This window comes from Podarcis filfolensis (genome assembly GCF_964270895.1).
Source record: "Podarcis filfolensis genome assembly, chromosome: 3".
Taxonomy (NCBI): Eukaryota; Metazoa; Chordata; class Lepidosauria; order Squamata; family Lacertidae; genus Podarcis; species Podarcis filfolensis.
The window spans coordinates 65,012,346-65,033,676 of NC_139606.1; the positions used below are offsets into that span (position 1 = coordinate 65,012,346).

The following is a 21,331-nucleotide window of genomic DNA, read 5'->3' on the forward strand; positions in this document are numbered from 1 at the left end:
CCAGGCAGCTTTTTCTGGTTACGTATTTTATTAGGGTTGTGAACTAGCTCAGTAAGGGGCAACAACCTGGTTTCCTCTGGTGGTTTCAACAAATGCTTGATGTGCAGAAGGCAGCAGGTGAAGGTTTTCATGCCGTGGATCTAAACACTGATGTCTGCAGAGCTGCTTCAAATGTTAGTTTTCCTGGTTATTATGGGCATGCCAACTACTAACCTAACGTGTGAGGGGGTGGAAGGAGTCAGCAAACTAGCACAACACTATTGTAATCCAAGATTGTTTTCACCCTAAGTGCAGGCACAGTAGTACATTTATCATAAGATTGCCAGGGAAAATCCAAGGCTACACTGTTGTACACCTTTGTGTGTACCTTTCACAACTTTAGGAATTTTGATGTGTAGTATGATCATATTCTTACTATTGTATGTCCAAAAAGATGTCTGCAGCGGCACCTTATCAGACTTATGCATTAACGTAAAAATGTCTAGGTTTTACCTGCTTTGCAGTGCTTTGCAGTTTTGTATAGCTTTCTTACAAATTAGCAGAACATGTAATTAGCCTATTAGCCCTGAAAAGGTTCTCACTATTTATGTAAATTAGTAACTGTAAAAGGTTCTAATCAGTTTATACAGTGTTTATATAGTGGAGATGATTTTTTGTGAAACTGGCAATTTGCTGGTCAAACCTGCTTTCTTTTAAAATATATCACGACCAAATGTTGAAATAAAGTAGTTTTTCTGACAGCAATACAATGAAGGGGGGGATTCTTTATTCTTCATAATTCTCCAACTCAGTCCTGTGCATGTTTATGTGGGAGTAAATCCCATTGACTTCAGTGGATTGAGACTTTCTTCCAGGTAAGAGAGCACATGGGGTGTTGGTTATTACAGCCAAATATCTACTGTTTATAAGAAAAGCAATTGAGTTATTTGCATTAAATCTGCAAGGATAGTATGATGCATACTTGGTAGTGTTTATATAACCTTTTAAATATATGGGACTATTCTTAAGATTTTGGTGTGATTTCTGAGATTTATCAAATTATTTTTAAATGTAAATAAGAAAATATTTTGTTTTAGGAAAGCAGGTAAAAGATGGAAAGAAGCCAGAGCCTTGTAAACCTATTCTTAAAGTGGAATACAAAACTACCAGAGCTGGGTAAGAATTAGGAAACAGTTACTTAACTTTGTTTTGGATATTTGTAGAGAAAAAATAAGGACTTTGCAAGGCAAAATAATCTAAACAGCTATTGAAGTACTTCCATGATTTTAAAATGTGACAAACCCACCATCACTTTGTTTATTCATGAAACCTTCAGTTCTATTCAGCGGTGTTGCTGTTGCTGCTGTTACTGCATAAAAATAGACTGGAAGCAAGGATGGTTGTGAAAGTAAATGGTTCCTCAAACTCCCATGCACTTCGTCTTCATACAACCTTCATGCAAAAAATATTTATTTGTTAAAATTAATTGAATGAGAAATCTCTTAAATTCTTGCAACAATTTAAATTACAGACTTGTAATACGTAGGTGTGGAATATGAATTAAAATCATTTGCTGTAGTAGTAAAGTGGATGTTACTTTGGGCAGGAAAAATACAAGGGGAACAATAGTTCCAGATACACAGAAAAACCTCAAGGGAAATTTTAACACTGAGCTGGAGTTAAAGGTAATGGTAAAGGGACCCCTGACCATTAGGTCCAGTCGTGGCCGACTCTGGGGTTGCGGCGCTCATCTCGCTTTATTGGCTGAGGGAGCCGGCGTACAGCTTCCAGGTCATGTGGCCAGCATGACTAAGCCACTTCTGGCAAACCAGAGCAGTGCACGGAAATGCTGTTTACCTTCCCGCCGGAGCGGTACCTATTTATCTACTTGCACTTTGACGTGCTTTCGAACTGCTAGGCCGGCAGGAGCAGGGACTGAGCAACGGGAGCTCACCCTGTCGCGGGGATTCGAACTGCCGACCTTCTGATTGGCAAGTCCTAGGCTCTGTGGTTTAACCCACAGCACCACCTGCGTCCCTGAGCTGGGGGTAGTTGAAAGTAAAACAGAGGGAGCAAAATTAACATAAAACACCTTGCATTTTACAGTAATTTGGAAGTGGGAGAGGCTAAATGATTAACCAGAATTTCTTCCCAGTTAGGATTTGATGAGTTTTTGAGGGCTCTTTGACCCCTGTCATGGGTTGAATCACAGAGGAAGTGGTTTTTATTTAATCCTAACTTATTTCACACATGTGCAGGCTCTGCATTGCCCTTCAAGTTTAAAGAATCCTAGAATAAGGAAAGGGAATGGAATTAGGGTGTGGCATGCATTTTAACCTGTCAGACTTCCATACATCATGTGCAGGGGAAATAAATTATTCCCACACTACTGTTCAGATTCAGGATTATGTTCAGATTTATCACAAATATATCACTTTGTGGGTCTCCATTTGTATGTAGTATATATCTAAAAGAGAAAATAGTCTTTATTGCAAGAGGTCCACAAGATCTCGCTGGAGCCTGCTGCAGCAGCCACTTGTTCCTTCTCTGGTGATGGCGGATGGGGTGTCCTCCATGCCATGGCAGAAGTGAGGAGAGGCAGTTGCAACAGCTTCCAGGGAGATCTTGTCAGAACCTGTAAGCTGTCACTGCTGCTTCTCTCTCCTCTGGTGGCAAGGGGGTACAGCACCCACGGCAGCGCCAGAGACACGAGATGTGGCGGCTTCCTGTGAGATCTGACAAAAGGTTTGCGAGATCTTGCCAGAAGCTGCTGTTGCTTTTCCTGCAGAGGCAGGTGGTGCATTTGTGGAGACACTGACCCTTGGATTCTGCTGCCTTGAGGCAGCTGTCTCAGTCCACATCATGGATGGGCTGGTCCTGCCTAAAAGTGAATTTTGAGTTTCACATTTGTATGACGCATCTAAGGAAGGAAAAACAAGTTTTAGCAAGATTAGTTGCATTTCTTGGCAGCATTTTGCATATGCATCTTTCTGAAGAAGTGGGGAGGTGTACTGAATCCTTGACAATAGTTTGTACAGTTGCTTAAAATATGATTTAAAAGACAAGCAAGTGCCTCTATTTACACAGATCAACACAATGGGAATAGATTTTTTCAGCTAGTTGTTCAGTCTGTTGGGCAAACTTGTGTTCTTGCACAACTCTTAAGCCAAGCACACCTAACACAAAAGGTTAGTGGTATATTGTGCCACATATACAGTGTAGAGTGCTATTGGTTGCTCTCTTGATCTCAGATGATAAGTCTCCTAATGCTGTCTCTCATAATCTTAACTGTTTGTTTGTTTTTTCTTTCTTTCTTTCTTTCCAGAGAACCTTTCATCATCTTGTCAGGTGGCTTGTCATATGATACTGTAGGAAGAAGACCCTGTTTAACAGTTATGCACGGGAAGAGCACTGCTGTTTTAGAAATGGATTATTCAATAGTTGATTTTCTAACCCTCTGTGAAACTCCATACCCTAATGGTAGGTTCTGGGGAAAAAATCTTCCCACTTGTTTGACTGCTTAATAGCAATTTTTTGCTGCAGTAATTCCAGAATTTTATTTACCGTTTATATAATTTCATGGCAGGGTTGGGTGGGGCCATTTCTTCCAAAAGGTTCCTCAAAAATGTTGAAAGATCGTAGATAGTTTTTGAATAACCTGAGGAGAACTTACATATCTCTAGTACCATCCTATCTGGACAGCAAGATAGCATTTATGAGAAAGAGTAGTCCTCATATTCTGGAATGTCTTCCATGGGCTGGTGGCTGTGCTGTCTAATGCATAACCTAATTTTTGTGTGTGATCATTTTTCTTTCGACTAAAGATGCTCTCAGGTGGGACGTGAGCTCCCTCTAGTGCTTACAGGCAGGATTGCAGCTAAATTAAAGTTGTGCTTTCAAGCAGCCAACCCCCACCAGTTTAAACGCCTCCCTTCATGCAGAGAAGTCTCCTTCTCCCTTGGCTCAGGCTCCCTTTTTTGACTGTTCTTGTCAACTGGTCTTGGTTGTTTGTGGTTGTTCCTTGTGTTATTAAAGGGAGAGAATAAATTTAGCATCTTCCATGTGTGTGTGGAATTGTTTGTGTGTCTGCCTCAGGGTTGTTTTTTGTGGTAGTTTAATGTTTGTGTCCTGGAGGGCGGTGAGTTGATTGGTTGTGAGTTTGCTGTTTTGTTCACTTGCCTAGCCTTGTTTTTCCTCTATTGTCAGCTCTACCACTCCCCACTCTGTTTCATACTGTACTCTGCCCCCCGACCCCCAATTTCTCACACAACTTCACCTATTTAAAATAAATGCTTTTCCACTGACTATTATTTGCACTGATTTTGAGCTTTTTGCCCCTTTTGGGTTATTGGAGTGTATTTCCCTCAGCCAGGTTCTTTGGTTATTGTTGGTTTGCGCATAGTTCTTTAGGCTGAACATGTTTGCCTTTGTTGAGGCACTCTTTTGACAGTGTGTGTTCCAGCCTATGCTTCCAGGGTTACCCACCCTATCTATTGCCATCTTAGGCATGTCCCACCTGACAGGAAAAAGAACTGTTGGACTGTAAAATATATTTTTCATTACTCTGGGCTACCTAGTTTTTTCTTGATTTGGTCTAACTGACTCTACTTCTACACTGCTTCATACATCCAGGGAAGCCTGAGCAGTGTATGTTCTTGTTGGTGTTACTTGTTGCTATTTTTATTCTTGTGTTGATTGCGGGTGGTGGCAGCTTGGACAGTTGTGTAAAAACCCTGTAAGAGCTCGAAGGAGCTTAGATCCCAGCTGAGAGCATATTTTCACTCAAGCACACTTTTTATATAGGTAAGCCCAGTGGCTCTCTTTAGTGTGACATGGGGGCTTTTGAGGTGCCTAGAACCTTCTCAAGTAACCCCCCAGTTTTTCCACTGTTCTATCTGTTCATGTATTGCCCCCCCCCCACCCGCAGCAACTTCTTCTTCTTAACAAACTGGTTCTCAGCCGGTCACAGATCATATTGTGAATATGAGGATGCCACAATACCAAACAGCCAATCATATTTGTTGTTGTAGCTACATCGCATATGTTTCTCAGAATTGGCAACAGCAATGCTTCCTGGGTTTCAATGCTGCCAATGGCTCTGGATGGCAGGCTTATTGTTTACTGGAGAAGAAATTATCCACCAAATAAGATGAATGAGACTTTGCAGGACTCATCCCCAAAGTCATCAGCAGTGGAGGTCCCTCTTTGCTTGTATACTCCGTGGGTCTCTGGAGTGGGGAGCTTCTTCTATTTGCCACTTTCTTCAATGTTGTTCTGCAGGCAGATGAAGACACTCTTGTCCTATTGTATTTTTTCAAAGTTGATTCCTGCTGAAGTCCTTAGATATTTTATGGCCATTTAGTCATTTTTTAATTGCTCAGTGGTATTGTACACTACGTTGGGACTACTGTTTAGGAAACAGTTACAAAGATTTGGTGAAAAGTGGTGTGTGTGTGTGTGTGTGTGTGTGTGTGTGTGTGTGTAATGTTTATGGCATTAATCTGTTTCCCTCCCATGTTGCATTACGCATCAAAATATTAAATCAGCAGTGAATCAATGTTTGCTTTTATTAAATTATTAATTAGGCTTCCTCTTTGGTTGCATTGTTGTCTCTGTCATAGATTTCCAAGAGCCATATGCTGTGGTCGTTCTTCTAGAAAAAGATTTAGTACTTATTGATCTTGCACAAAATGGGTAAGAATTCAGAATATAATGAGGTTATATAAAGGTGTCTCGTAGCAGTCATGGATGGAGTTTACCGATCAATGTTGTTCCATTTAACAAAACACTAAGTTTTCTATTGTGATTTGCTTGTAAATAGCCCATGAGTGTGTGTGTATTCCTAATGGTGAATGAAGAAATGAAGATAACTCACAGTGAATTCTTCTTTACAGTAATTCAGTGTCCACATTTGTCTATCATGCTAAACTATAACATGATCTCCTCCTGCTGTGTGACCAGGAGAATTCCAGCAGATTTTGTCTCACCACAGTTTGATAAACACACTTCCGGGTCCAGATATTATAGCAAGCTGCACTTAAAGGCAGAAGCTTCCAAACACATAATCCTGGCCATGCAGGAAGAGGATTGGGAAGTACCCAAGACCGAGACTCACTGTAGTTTGTACATCTTCATTTTTGTAATTCTATAAACCAGCGTTCAGCAAGATGTGTGAACTTGGCCAGTATGGCACAATGTGTGATGATTCAAACACTTAATATACCTGATGGGGGGACATAGCTATGGCTATGCATTGTGTTATAGCTGCTAATTTTCATCTTAAAGATAATTTTTAGTTATACATAAAATTAGGTTAGATCTTTTAATGACAGCAGGAGTTCATATTCGGGTTGGGATATTACAAGATAATTTCTGAAAATTCTTGATTTTTGAGATTAGCAGTTCACCAGCATTCTGTTGAAGTGCTAATTTTCTGTAGAGTATATTTCACAAGCAGTTTACAATTAAATCTTTACTAATGTGTTTTGAGTATACTAGTATTCCAAAGTGATTTATATTTATTCACATAGATTATAAATATTTGAGCTCCTTTCCCCCTTTGCTGCTTTACTTTGTACTCGCTTGTATTCATTTACTATTTTTTTCTTTTTTTGCACTGACATTTTTATCATTGTTTAATACCACCTTGGGAGAAAGTGTTGCATCCTACAAATTTTATTTATCAGCTAACTAACTGCTTTCATGTTTTCATCCCTTCATTAAAGGTATCCTATATTTGAGAATCCCTATCCCTTGAGTATACATGAATCTCCAGTTACCTGTTGTGAATATTTTGCCGATTGTCCTGTGGACCTTATTCCAGCACTTTATTCAGTTGGGGCTCGCCAGAAACGTCAAGGTTATAGTAAAAAGGTACCAAAGGGAGTTAATATCTTTATTACTAAGCAACAGTATTCCATGTGTTTGGATTTAATCAGCTTGTTTGTTTTAAATAGGAATGGCCTATCAATGGTGGAAACTGGGGTTTGGTCACACAGAGTTATCCAGAGATCATTATTACTGGGTAAGTAATAAGACTACATTAGTTTGGACAAGGCTGCCAAGGTAAATGTGGGGATATGCATATTTTATGCGTCATTATTCATAAACTGGTATATTGTAACCTACACATATTTTAGGGTAATTTAGATAATAATTGTCTGTCATGCTTAAAGTAACATTGTGAACTAATTTGAGGTGGATGAAAGGCATTGCTTTCCCCTTTTGGGGGGAGGAGAGAAATGTATTGGGAGAAAAGAAAAGGACTTACAGCCCCCAAAACCACCTGCTGTGTGACATTTCACTGGCATTTACCATCAGCTTTTATTAGAAATATAAATGTAGAGTTAGGGCTAGTGTTGAAAATTATAAAAGCGGAAAAGATTACTGTATGATCCTTGATCTGAGGCTAAAATTGCATTGTGGAGGACAGGCAATTATGGTGCAGAGGGATATTTTTCTGATTTCTATCATCCTAATGTATAACAGAAGAGTTAAAATGAGCAAGCTAGTAAAGGCTTCCCTGCTTACTTGAGAGCAACAGTGGGGATACTTCTCCAGTGGCTCTCAGCCTCCACCTTTCTTTGCAATAGCGTACACATTTGTAGCCATGTGTGTGTATCAGGCATTTAAAACATTTAAGTAAGGTCAGCTGGTGGTCTGAGTTATTTTAAATGTTGTATAATTTATCTAATGAAGTTTTCTTGGACGTATGAGGTGCTAGCCAATTTGAGCAGAGAAAATCTGAAAAATCAGGATGTATATCTGTGAATTAAAAAATATCTGTTGCTTGCTGTTATCTATTGCATGTGAAACATTTCAGACACTCAGTGGGTTCTGTGGGTGGTTACTGTGAATAATATGTTGGCAATAATGCTGGATTTTAAGTAGTGTTGGTGTTGATACTACTACTTCTTTTTGTTTTTCTTTTCAACATATCAGAAAAACAAAGAAAAACAAAAATTAGCTTTGATTATTTGTTACTTGTTTGATTATGGGAATGGTTTTAAACATTTACTGTACTCTCTCTGTCTAGATCCATAGTCCTCAGACAAAGATTTTTTTTAAAAAAAAATTAATTATATACAATATGGGTAGCCAATGTTGTTGAGTGACAGCTTGCATGTTAGTTGGGGCTGATGGGAGTTGTAGTTCAACAACATCTAGAGGGCAACACTTGGGCTATCGTGCTCTAAAAACATCTAAGACACAAGTGAATTTCAGAATTTTTAAACCATGCACATCGATATTAAAAGATGAATGGAACTAAACTGTTTTATAATTAGAAAAGCACGCATAAAACCAAATCCTATCATACTTCTCTTAGTGAGGTAGTGAGGAGAATTAGCATTTGCCCTCATGAGATGACACCAGCTGTTGGTGTTGCAATGCATGTGAGATGGATTTGCAGCACAGTCCTATTCACATTTATGGAAACGTAGGTCCTGTTGAGTTCATTGAAGCTACTCACTAGTATATGTTCTTAGGATTACAGCCTTAGTTGCACTGGAAATCATTTGGTTCTATAGAGCAAAATAAAAAACCTACAATCACTCTGTTAAGAGAGGGCAAAATCCATTATTCATCCCAGATTATAAAGTCACCATGACAAGAGGTTGAGTTTAGCACCAGTCTTGGTGGTGTCTTTAATTACAACACTTTACCTCTTCTGTATAAGTGAATGTCTGTTATTTACTTCTATTGGGAAAAGTAAAACTCTACATTTAGCAACATGATTATAGAGTATCATGCCCCTCATGCTTGGTACTGTCTGACTTAGGCAGCACCAATGGGATCTTCTTGGAAGTATTAAATGTCTCCTCATTCAGAGTACACATAGATGCATTGTATCTTCCTAGGACCTCCTTCAGCAAGCCTTCCCTCAACATGCAGCTCACCTATGATAGGCTAATACTAAGAAGAAAATAGGAGCATATGGGTTTGTTACATCAATTTAACATCACTAACTAAATCTCATCGGCCTTGCTATTCCTTTTCTAAAGAGATTTTGCTTTAAAAAATTCTTGTTTTGATAGGCATGCAGATGGATCGATCAAGTTTTGGGATGCCTCTGCAAGTGAGTGTTTTGCTAAGTTATGGAAGAATTGTTTAAAAAGTGCTGCTGTGAAACTGTTGCCTTATAGATGACATCTTTTGGGGTTCACTCGCCTTGTTTGCTCAAATCTGCTGTACTTAATTCCCACTGGAATGAATGGTCCTAAATTAGTTGTGACCAGGAACAGCCAGCATCTGCAGAACTGCCTCTCCCATAAGAGGTGGCACTGCTTCTTACCAGATTGCTGTAGGGGATGAGGCAGGGTGGCTGTGAGGTTCAGGCTGTAAAGGCACACCAGCAGGAGAACCGTATGGGCTCTGCTAGTGTGCCCTTAACACCACAATCCCTCTGCCCTGCCTCTGGGACTAAATTGTCTCCTCAGCTTAAATAGGACTTGAGTGTAATTAACCTCTGAGCCAAAAGTTTGATATGAAAGACAGGAAGTGAGGAAGGTGATGGAGGAGATGAGGTTTCAAATCATACATGATAGTTACTTGATATCTCATAAGCAACCCGTATCACCTCCTTGAAACACAAATTGAAATCCTGGAGCATAGAAGGTGCTGTAACACTATTTTTGATTATATATTTTGTCTTAATGCCATTTCATAATTGAGGGCACAATCCTTCTCTGCATAAGGGAAGGCTGCCAAGCCTTTCTGCTTCTGTGCCCTTTGGATTCTGGCCATAATACACAATGCCCAGGATCCAAAGGACTGCATGCAATGATTTGCATATAAATTATCAGGCCCCTCCTGGCCCTTGTCTTCCCACTGAAGTTCCTCAACATCCTGAAAAGTGTTATATTTTGGAACCACATGTGTGCGGAATACAAATTGATATCTATCTCACTAGCAAACATGCACACATCACCCGCAGAGGAACTTTCAATCAGCGTGAATGGAAATGTGAGCACTGTATTACCATTGTTTCAGAATGGCCTTATTTGAACAATATTTTTGTTTATAAAATTACGTTGGTTTGTACATTTAACTATCTTTATTTTTTATTTTATTCCTAGTAACATTGCAAGTGCTGTACAAACTAAAAACAGCTAAAGTCTTCGAAAAATCAAAAAATAAGGATGACAGACCTAGCACAGACATAGTAGATGAAGACCCATATGCCATTCAGATCATCTCGTGGTGTGCAGAAAGCAGGATGCTGTGCATTGCAGGAGTTTCTGCACATGTCATTGTTTACAGATTCAGCAAACAAGAAATTACAACAGATGTGATTCCGGTAATTGACAGTTATCTATATTGGACATGCATTTATATATTTGTTAATCCCTATATTTAGCCAATATATAAACTAGTATAAACTAGCTTGAACATTTTTTTGACTAGTTTGTTCCATGCTCAGTGGTTCTGTCACTTTCTTGGGAATAGGACATTCTTGGGAATAGGATGTGCTGAAAACATTAGGCTTACTCATTACAAATACAATTAAAATTTAGCTGAAATCCATTTTATTTTGAAAATGATAAATTGAAATTAGATTGAACAATTTAATCCTGCATTAGATGCTTGCTTAAAGGTAAAATCTCATAGTAGCTCCTTGGTCACATGTACTTTATACCTGGCCTTATGAAGAGAGTGCAGCTAATATTTTTATACAGGTTTGTTCAGTTTTTTCACCCATTAAATCATAGACAGTGGTTGGAGGGTTTCATAAGTTGTTCATAATCAAATCAAAAAATTGATGGATGAGGCAGACTGTTGACCCATATCAGTAAATATTTGGGAGGGTTTGAGAACACCGTAATGCTTTGGTTGTCTTCATCTAGATTTGAACAGGGAGGGTATAACTTGTTCATTATCTGTATTGCCAATATAGTACAGGCATAGGCAAACTCGGCCCTCCAGATGTTTTGAGACTACAATTCCCATCATCCCTGACCACTGGTCCTGTTAGCTAGGGACGATGGGAGTTGTAGTCCCAAAACATCTGGAGGGCCGAGTGTGCCTATGCCTGATATAGTATCATGGTATTTGATCAAATTTTCTGAGATGGATGTCCACAGTGCTCTTCAGCTATGGAGGGAGAATGTTCAGCAGTTCTTCTCAATATACACAATGTCGCCCAGCTTTATTTGTTTCCATCAAACCAAGAAACAGTTGTTTGTGCATTTAATTAATGCCTGAACATATGTAGTTATGGACTGGATGAGCACTAACAAATTGAAGCTTATTCCTGATAGGAATGATGACAGGACCATGATGACAGGACAATCTAGGTCTATAAAGATGCTGCTATTTCCTCTCCTAGATGTGGTTACATTGCCTTTAAATGAGAAGGTGCACCACTCAGAAGTATTTCTTGATCCTGTGTTACTGCTCAGTTCTGAGGAGGTGGTCACAGGCCACAGAATCAGCTGCAAGTGTTTCTCTAAAACAGGAATGGCAAATCCGTTCCGTTCTAAATTTTATTTACCTGCAGCTCCCAGCATCTCTCAGGATAGTGTCAAACAAACCTCATAGTACTCTTGGTACCTTATTGTCTGGTATTTGATTGATGCATTGCAGCTTGATACTGTGGTTGAGGCCATCCACTTGTCTTTAATAAGAAGTTTTGTATTTAACTTTATGGAAGTTGTTGAGACCAAGGTAGTGAGTTGGCAACTGCAAAATTTGCAGTGCAAAGAACTCTCGGACTGTGTCACGTCTTCTCCATTGTCATTTGCAGATGCTTGAAGTACGGCTATTGTATGAAATAAATTATATAGAGTCTCCAGATTCTGAGCAAGTGCCACCACTGCCTACTCCAGGCACAGGTTCCAACCCTCAGTCCATTGCTCCCCAGTCTCATCCATCCACTAGCAGCAGCTCATCTGATGGGCTTCGGGATAACGTCCCATGTTTAAAGTAAGTGTAAGGCTAGTATTTCTAAATACTGTATCTTACCTTCATAGACTGCTTAATCTTATTGTAGAAAAAACTTTTGGCTTTTGACATGTGCTGCTTTGGGATATGGTTACTCATACCTCCTCCTAGTGTATGCTTTACAAAGATGCGCTAATAGAAGACACATGTATTGAGCTTGTATCAATGTACAAAGTAATTATATATTGCTTACAGGAGCCTATGAAACTACCTATGTGTTTCAATAGCTGTATTTGCCAAAGTTTGATATATAGCAACTGCAGCTTTTCTTAAAAAACAGCATGCCCATTCTCAGTCCTCCAGAGAGAAGCGGATGCCAACTGCCCCCAACTACACATCTAACTTAGAATCTCCTGCCTTATCTCACTTTCCTGTACTGTTTCCTATTCCTTCATATTTGAGCTAGAGAATAAGTTATGAGCCTGCAGATTCCTGGTTCAAATTTCAGTTGAGCCATGGACTCAAGAGATTAATTTAGGTAAGTTACCAACTCTCAAGTCTAGCTCACCAGTCATGACAAGCCACCAAATTCTACTTTATTGAGACTTGGCAGAGAGCGAACTAATTGCACTGTGAAATGCTCTTTCCTCTGCCATATGTGAAGCATCATCTATCAGTTGCTTTAGACACTTTGTAAAGACATACCATTTTGTCCTGGCTGTCCCTGACTCCTAAGATTGGTCTCTGTTATTACTGAATTTCTGTTTCCATAAATGCTTTATAAATGCTTTAAATTAAAGAAAAATAAATAAATGTATAATAAGTATTGTGAGTCCTTATGATATAATGCTTAATTTTGCAATCACTTCAGCAAATTATAGTTTGCCATTTCATCTTAACTAAGCAAGCTCTGCTGTGTGCAAACCATCATTTACATGCCAGGATCGGAAAATATGTTAAAATGTGACTGATTAAGCAATTTATGTACACCGGGACCAGGGTGGGGGGGTGGGAAAATGTGCTCTCCAGTGCTTGCATGTGATCCTTCTCAACATCAGAACATGGCCACTTACATTAAAAAGTCTCCCCCACATCATATGAATCTGTTCCAGAGTAAGCATTTGAAGCTGTACTAACTTGCAGTAAGAAATACAATCAGTCATGAAATATTCCCACTCTAGTAAAATTTATTGGCAGACTTCCACAAGGATAAATGTTGTCTACCTTTCCTGTATATTGCAGAGTTAAAAACTCTTCCCTCAAGCAGTCTCCAGGCTACCAGGTTGAGCTGGTTATCCAGTTAGTATGGGTGAGTGGAGAACCACCTCAGCAAATAACAAGCCTTGCAATCAACTCTGCCTATGGCTTGTAAGTATATTTGGTGCTGTGCTTTCTCTTCCTTAAATCCCATTGTCCTGTTGCAGAAGGAATATGACGTTACTGCTAAACTACTGGATTCATGTTGTTTTGATATGCTACTTGTTTCCATGTTTTCAGTAAAAAGGTACTTAAAGGGCCTTCTCATTTATTGTGGTATTCAGCCACAAACACATTTCAGTCTTTGCCCAAGGTTCCCTTTCATTACAATAATGTTGTACCATCTTCGTATATTACATGGGGAAGATAGCTTCTGCTGTTAGATGTGTACACAGCACTTTCAGAAAAGTTGGCAAATGGTTCTCAGCGTAGAACACAATCTTCTGTGCCATCTCTGATTTCTTGAATGTCTTGTATATTTTTAGACTACCAGCCGTTTTGTGAAGAGGCTTTTTTTTTGTTTAGTTTTTTGGTTGTATCTAGGCTAGGTGGACATTCAGAAAGAATATGGGAGAATGCAATAATGTGCTGCTGTAACAAGTAAATTAGTCAATTGTCGGACATTAAAACAAGATGGTGAGAATGAAGTAATTGAACGTTGGATGTACAGTGGGGTATTCATTTGGGTAATTGTATAGCAGAAGGTTAGATGATGTGGCTAAGACAATCAGACCAGCATACGAAACCTCTGGGTGAGGCATGGAGGTGTAAGACGTTTTGTAAAAAGTAGAAGTACAGAGTCATCAGTGGTGATGAGGCAAATCTCAAGTGTAGCAGCCAGGAATGGGGAAGATTATATTTTGGTATTCTTCTGCAGCCAGATGGTGGATTGTCTCAGCTCCTATTATATAGATGTGAAAATGCTTTTTTGGTTAATCGCAACAGTTCAGAATCAAAAGTCTCCTGTTGGTGTTTCCAGCTCATTCTGTTGTTTTTATCTTGTTTGTTGTTTAGAGTTGCATCTTATTATGTATTGTTCTTACTGCCTATTTACTTAAACCTGTTTTATAAGAAATAAATATTAATGTAAAACCATGCCAAACACAAATGCATGTCAAGGACAAACTAACAAGGCAGCTATTAGCTTCTTCCCGCACTGCAACAAAACAGTTACCCTTGAGTAAGCAGTGGACAGTAATCATTCTATGTCAGGTGGAGGTTTGCTATTTAGTAAGGCAATAGTCTATTGGTTTTATTCTCAGCAACTACTACTAAAATAAATTGAATAGTTTTTCATGCAACTTTTCATTTCTAAATGTTATATAAGAATAGATTTTAGATTTTGAAAAATAATCAGTTCAACTAATTCCTAAAAATGGAAAGTAAAATGTTGTACTTAACATAAGCATATATTTGGATATCAATCATTCATTGCCATCATATTCTTTCTAATAAATTTTCTTTCAGAGTAGTTTTTGGCAATTGTAATGGTATCGCAATGGTTGATTACGTCCAAAAGACCACACTTTTAAACCTTGGCACCGTTGAATTGTATGGTTCTAATGATCCTTATAGGAGGGAACCCCGATCTCCACGTAAAAGCAGACAGCCATCTGGAGGTAAGGTCATACACTTGATACTTGCTGATAAATTTTTGTATTGGTCTTCTACTTACCGGACCGCAAGCTGATTAGGAGTGCATGCGACTAGCTTTTTCTTTGAAAGTAACTTGCACAAAGCAAAAGGTTTATATGTTGACAATATTCTGTAGGGGCTTCTTTTTAGAAAACATCATCTGATTATGGTAGGCAAACAGTCTTCATTTTAAGAGTATTTCAGACTGCCAAATTTAGCATATATAATAAGCATACTTCTTCTTCTTCTTCTTCTTCTTCTTCTTCTTCTTCTTCTTCTTCTTCTTCTTCTTCTTCATTACCCCATTTCCCCCAGCCACTGTGGGCAGCTTACAGAACATATAAAATCATAATAAAATGTCAAACATTAAACATTTCCCAATACAGGGCTGCCTTCAGATGTCTTCTAAAAGTTGTGTAGTTGTTTATTTCCTTGACATGGGGGGGGCACATTCCACAGGGAGGGTGCCACTGCCTAGAAGGCCCTCTGCCTGGTTCCCTGTAACTTTACTTCTCACATTGAAAGAACTGCCAGAAGACCCTCTGAGGAGGACCTCTGTGACTGGGCTGAGTGATGGGGATGGAGATGCTCTTTCAGGTATACTGGGCTGAGGCTGCTTAAGGCTTTAAAGGCCAGCGCCAGTACTTTGAACTGTGCTTGGAAATGTACTGGGAGCCAGTGAAGATCCTTTAGGACCAGTGTTACATGGTTCCAGCGGCCACTCCCAGTCGCCAGTCTAGCTGCCACATTCTGTATTAGTTGTACTTTCTGAGTCACCTTCAAAGATATAATATTTACTTCATTACTTTTTTATACAAAAAGTCTTATTCTTTACCAAGGTTTATGTGTTCACATCAACCATCTTCCATTGTCTTGCTTTTCCCTGTTTGAGATTTACTTTTCGTCTTCCTTTGTGCTATCACACCCTGTTATCATAAAAGCCCTGTTAATTTATTCTGAACTAACTGCTTCACAGAACCACTCAGCACTTAACCCCTTCATTTTTGGACACAATTATTTCAGCATGCTGTATTTGATCTGTTAAGGTGTGTATTGGCACATGGAAGCAATCACATAAATTCAGCAAACCACAAGCCTAAAATTCTCAGAGGAGGAAGTGCATATGAACAGAAAGTTTTAGAGTTGCTTCATACCTGAAGATGTGGACAAGCTGCTTGAAGAAGTGCAGCCAACCAGCTGCCCTTTGATGCTTGCCCACCTCGGCTTCTGAGAGCTAGCCGTAGATGGTTAGCTGGGTTTGCAATGAGTGATTAATGCTTCACTTGAGGAGAGGGACTGACCACCTGCCTGGAAGGACATGGTGGTGTGGCTCCTCCTTAGGAAGACATTTTTTGTCCCAGAAATGTTAAATCACTATTGCCCAGTACAAAATAACTAATTTTTGGACAACGCTTGAGAGGGTTGTGGCAGTACAGCTTTAGACATGCTTGGAAAAAACTCTTTGCTTAGATCCATTTCAGTCTTGCTTCAGGCCCAGTTATGGTACTGAAGCCACCTTGGACATCCTGATTGATGACATTTGTCAGGAGAGAGGTGAGAAGAGTGCAAGCCAGCTCATTCTCCTTGACCTCCCATTGTCCTTCTGGATCATCTCAGGGAGGTGGGGGTTGGGGGCACTGTACTTCAGTAGTTCCAATCCTTCATCCAGGGCTGTTTCCAGAAAGTACTTATGGGAGGCTACTGTTACGTGCCATGAGAGTTGTCCTGTGGTGTCCTGCAGTATTCTATTTTGTCCCTGGAACATCTATATGAAGCCACTGGGAACTGCCATCAGAAAATTTGGTGTCACCAATATGCAGATGATACCCAGTTCTGTTTCTCTGTTGCATATGAATTGGGAGACTGATGTTAGACTGATGCTTGGAGGTGGTGATGGGCTGTGTGTGAGCCAATAAACTGAATCAGAATTGTGAAAAGAAAGCAGTATTATGTGTCCCAGGTTCTTGATTCTGGGGTGTGGGGACCTGTCATGGTTGGGGTTGTACTTCCCTGGAAGTAGCATGTCCATAGCTTGGGGGTGCTACTGAATTCAGCCTTGTCATTGGAGGCTCAGTTGGCCTTGGTAACTAGGCATGCCTTTTTCCAGCTCTGGATGCTTCACCAGTTACAGTCTAATTTGCACAGAGACAACTTGGCCACAGTACTCCATGCTCTGGTAACCTCCAGCAGCCAGACTACTGACTGGGGCTCCCTTTAGAACTCACATAAGCCCTGTTCTAAAAGAGCTGCACTGGTTGCTGGTTTGTTTCTGGGCTTAGTTCATGGTGCTCACTCAGTCCCCAAATATCTGAAAGACCACCTCCTTTCCTACAGACCTTCTTGGGTGTTAAAATCAGCGAGGTTGGTAGTTCCACTGTCCTTAGAGGTCTTGGGATGTGACCTGAGATGAGAGCATTCTCTGTGTGGAATACCCTCCCCACAGAAATATATCTCTGTCACCTTCATTATACAGCTTTTTGTCATATGCTTAAAGACACCTGTTGTGAGCATAGTTTGTTTTAATCTTTTTTGAATGCTTTATTTTCTATTACCCTGGGACCTTTTAGTGTAACCAGCCCTGGGACCTTATAGTATGCAGTAACCACAATACACCATTCTTCCACAGCAGGAAGAATGTGAAAGAAGTAAAAGTGTAGTGAGAACATGCTTCTTCCCCCAAGTGTTTGGGGATATATGTCTCTGCTTCAAATGCCATGTTTAATGTGGCACACTTCCTGTGAAGGTCATTGGTTGAGTATTGGCTCCACCTGGTGGTTGAAGGTGGGAACAGAACTTGTGGGAAGTAGGCAGCTCCTAGTTGATTCTTGCCTTCATCAAAGTAGTCACATTGCTTTTGAGCTCCTGTTCTTTCTCTTCTCAGGTTTTCTAAATTCCACTTTTTCTTCTTTGTTCCAGTGTTTGCCTTCCTCTTCACTGTTTCTAAGCCATCCCATTCTCCCTTCAGTATACCAGGGCAGTATGGTTGTCACTCCTAACCTTTTCTCCTCTTCATGACTGCTCCAGCACTTTCTTCTCTCAGCCTGTCTCTTGTCACTTGAGCCCGTCTTTCTTGGCTGTTTTCTACATTCTTTGCTGCCTGCATCTCTCCCATAAATAGAACCCCTTTGCCTTGCCTTTTTTCTCTCTCCTGATTTCACCAGTAACTGCTTCAGTGGAGGATGGAGGCAGGTTTGTTGGTATTTGAACCTCGGCAATTCTTCTTAGCTGTTTTGGACCACTGCACCTTCTGGTTTGGTGTGTGCTATGTATCCATGCCCCAGCATTCTGGCTTTCTGAAGAGTAGGGATGGCAGTCAGTGTGCTCTCTGGTGGCAATAGCCACGCCTCCTGCCCAAACTCAGCCTTTGAATAAACTTAAAGTGCCTGCTAAGGCAGCTTTTCCTTCTTCCTCTAAATGTAAGACCTTTGCTCGGCATTTGCCTCATAAACAAGCACTAAGCATCTCATAGGCAGCCCTTATCCATGGAAAGGGATGAATCCATTTATTATATCTGTGGACATTCTGGACCCTTAACAACATTTGCCTTCACCATTGCCTGGGCCTGATGGGTTTTATCTCTCATGACTCCCACTATGTGCCTTTGCTCTGCAATGGCCTTAGACTTCATTGCCCTCCTGCAGAACCTACCTCAGCACCATTTAAGGGGGCATCTGTTCTTGTTGAACCAAATTCCTTTACAAAGTCCATACCATTTCCTTCTACGTTTAAAAAAAATCCTGAAGGCAGAGAGGGACTCTGCCTCCTTGTAGCATAAAAATATGTTTCATAGTTAATTAATACTATAGTTTAGAGCCTATTAGTAGAGGTTCAGTAAACTGCTGTCTCCTTGGGCCTGGGCTTATTGTACACCGTTCCTTGATTTCTGTTCTTACCTGGGTCCTTCATAAAATCAGGGAGGAAAAGCCACAGTGGTCCTTTTAGCTTCCTTCTGGCCTTGACATCTGTGGCCGTTGGAGATCCTGATCATGGCAGTATCTCCATGGCACCCTCTTGCTGTCTGGATGTCTGAACTGCCTACTTCTCACAAGTTCTGTTCCTGCCTTTGACCATCAGAGATGGAACCAATATTCAACCAATAACATTCATCAGGCACTGAAGATCTGCTCTTCTGGTAGTAACCAATGGAACTTTTTGTGTACTTATATGCAATTATGAATTACTATAATAGCCACATGGAACACTGCAAATGTTTCAGATATAAACTGCAATATTCCATGAATTACCACTTCGTAATGGTTGTAAAACTATTTATGGCTGTTGAATAAGCAGCACTTCTGGCTCTTCCTACCTACCTTTCCTGGTAGTTCCATATTGAAGATGGTTAAATAATTGTAGTTGTATTAAAAGAATAAGTACAAGTAAGTCTGGCTATTTTATAATGTTACTAATATATTCTCTTAAATGAAACAGTTAAACAGCTGAGTAGGGATAGGTTTGTTTTGTCATTAAATTGTTAGTAGTATTAATGGGAAATTTTATAAATATTACGTAAGACAACAAGTAAATTATATTACACTGTGTGAATTCTGGCACATGCATGATTTGTTGTATTTCAGTTGGTGTCTAACAATTTCCCACAAATACATTGTTTGCTTGGGTCTTAAAGTTTTTCTGCAGATTTTTTTTCTTTCTCCAAATATACTGTGTTGGTGTTTTTGTCTTTCCTTTCTCATTGCTTCAATAAGGCATGCTGGCTGTGGCTTCTTGCATGTGTGGCCTCTCTAACTTATATTCAGAGTCTGTGAAAAAACTTCGCACCTCTTATATAAGTAAGTCATCTCATAAGAATAAAGTGTTTTAACATCCAGTTGATTAGGTTATATGCATTCATCACCCTGAATATTTTACCATAGCCTTTACTTTTCAGCTTCTTTCACTAACATATCGGCAGAGATTAATTATATATTAATATAATTATAGACTGTTACCTGAGATACTATCAATATGGAATATTGGGTACAATAAGATCCAGATTACATCCTTCATCTATTTTGCAAGCAACAGTAAAAAAGTGGCATTAGTAGATAATAGAATACAAGTCACAAATGTGCAGTAGTGCCCACAAATGTGCACAAATGCGTGCAGTGGTGTCCACAAAGACCTTCATTGGTGCCCTTGGACAAAGGACCAAGACTCTGAACTTTCCTTTTTATTTTTAATAAAAAAGTAAATCTCTAACCCTCCTGGAAAGAAAGTTATGAAGCAAAAATGTATGGGTACCCTTCTAAGCAATTTCTGTGAAATGAGCTAGCCTGGCTGCCTCTGTCAGTGCTTTTTAGCCAGCGAGTGAAGTCAGAGCTGTGATTGTTGAGTGTGTTGTATGGACACCAGACAATATTAGCATTGGTATTACAGTTAATTTATTAATCACCTTCTAAACCACTGTGATTTACAAGGTGATTATAAAATAATTTAAAATGGTTAAAAACACAAAAACAAATCAATTTAAAGCAAACCTAAAACTTGTTATAAAGACCCATTTATCCAGCTGGGAAAGCCTTCTGTTTCTCCTTTCCAATTAGTGCATTTTTCCTGCTTGTCTTATTTGCTAGTAGTCCCTGGAGTCTCCGAAGTTTATCCTTCCTTTTTCCCTAGTGACCAGGATGCATCTTTCTTGTGGTGGGTTCTCCTGAGATCAGATACTGCCTAGAATTTATTTTCTGCAAATACTTCTACACAATGTGTGGGTGAATTTTAAAGCATCCCCTCCCTAAATGGCAAAATTCAAAACGTGAACTTTGCGAAAGAGGCTTAGGCGTGTCTCCTGCTGTGCTGGACTTAAAGCCAGGCACTCATTAAGAATTCACTGTATAGTTAAATTATGATACAATATTATAGAGGTCGCACGTTTCAGTCAAGTAAAAGTGACCTTAACTGTTCTTGGGGTGCAAGTGCAGACATGTCTGAACTACAAAGGTGTAATTGCAAATGGCAGGGTAGAAGATGACCCAATAGGGTGTGTACTGGCCCCAGTATTGTACTGTGCATTTCTTAAAATTTCTATCTCTGTGTGTTGGTCTGTGGTCTCTGGATTAATCTGTAATTCAGGTTTTGAGCAGCTCTGTAAAAGGAAGTTCTCTGTTCTCTCTTCGCTATGGAAGGTAATGGAGGGCAATGCAATTCATTGGTTCTGTTCCTGCTCCTAGGGCTGTTTCCAGAGAGTAGTTTGGGGAGGACCATTGTTTGGCACCATGGGAGTGGAGCTGTAGGCTTCATCTTGTCCTCCATGCAATGTAACATCTATCTGAAAATGCTGGGAGCTCTCATCAGGGGTTTTGATGTGAGGTGTCACCAATATGTGGGTGCTAGACCAATGCTTGGAGGCAATAATGGGTGGGATGTGGCCCAATAAGTTGAAGGTGAATCCTGAAAACACAGGTATTATGTGTTCTAAGTTGTTGAGTCCAGGACGTGGGGGCATGGTGTGTTCTGCACAGCTTGGGAGGGGAGGATAGTCCAGGATCCAGTATTGTCATTTGAGGCTCAGTTGGCCTTGATGCTTAGATATACCTCTTTCCAGCTTTTGACTGGTTTACAGCTCTAGCCTCTTATGAACTGA

General features: G+C 39.9%; 1 protein-coding gene across 7 annotated transcripts in view; it reads left to right on the forward strand.

Moving 5' to 3' along the window:
• STXBP5 (syntaxin binding protein 5) overlaps positions 1-21,331 on the forward strand; it is a 119,102-nt gene that overhangs the window by 64,187 nt on the left and 33,584 nt on the right. For all 7 annotated transcript variants that reach the window (XR_014546728.1, XM_083607950.1, XM_083607952.1 and 4 more), the window contains 10 exons: positions 1,077-1,155; positions 3,305-3,459; positions 5,601-5,673; positions 6,705-6,852; positions 6,936-7,003; positions 9,015-9,055; positions 10,056-10,276; positions 11,723-11,901; positions 13,102-13,227; positions 14,584-14,735. Coding sequence is in view for 6 of the 7 variants with exons in the window: in XM_083607950.1 (XP_083464076.1) it covers positions 1,077-1,155; positions 3,305-3,459; positions 5,601-5,673; positions 6,705-6,852; positions 6,936-7,003; positions 9,015-9,055; positions 10,056-10,276; positions 11,723-11,901; positions 13,102-13,227; positions 14,584-14,735 (1,242 nt within the window). In the remaining variant the exon portion in view is untranslated. The remainder of the gene's footprint in view (positions 1-1,076; positions 1,156-3,304; positions 3,460-5,600; positions 5,674-6,704; positions 6,853-6,935; positions 7,004-9,014; positions 9,056-10,055; positions 10,277-11,722; positions 11,902-13,101; positions 13,228-14,583; positions 14,736-21,331) is intronic.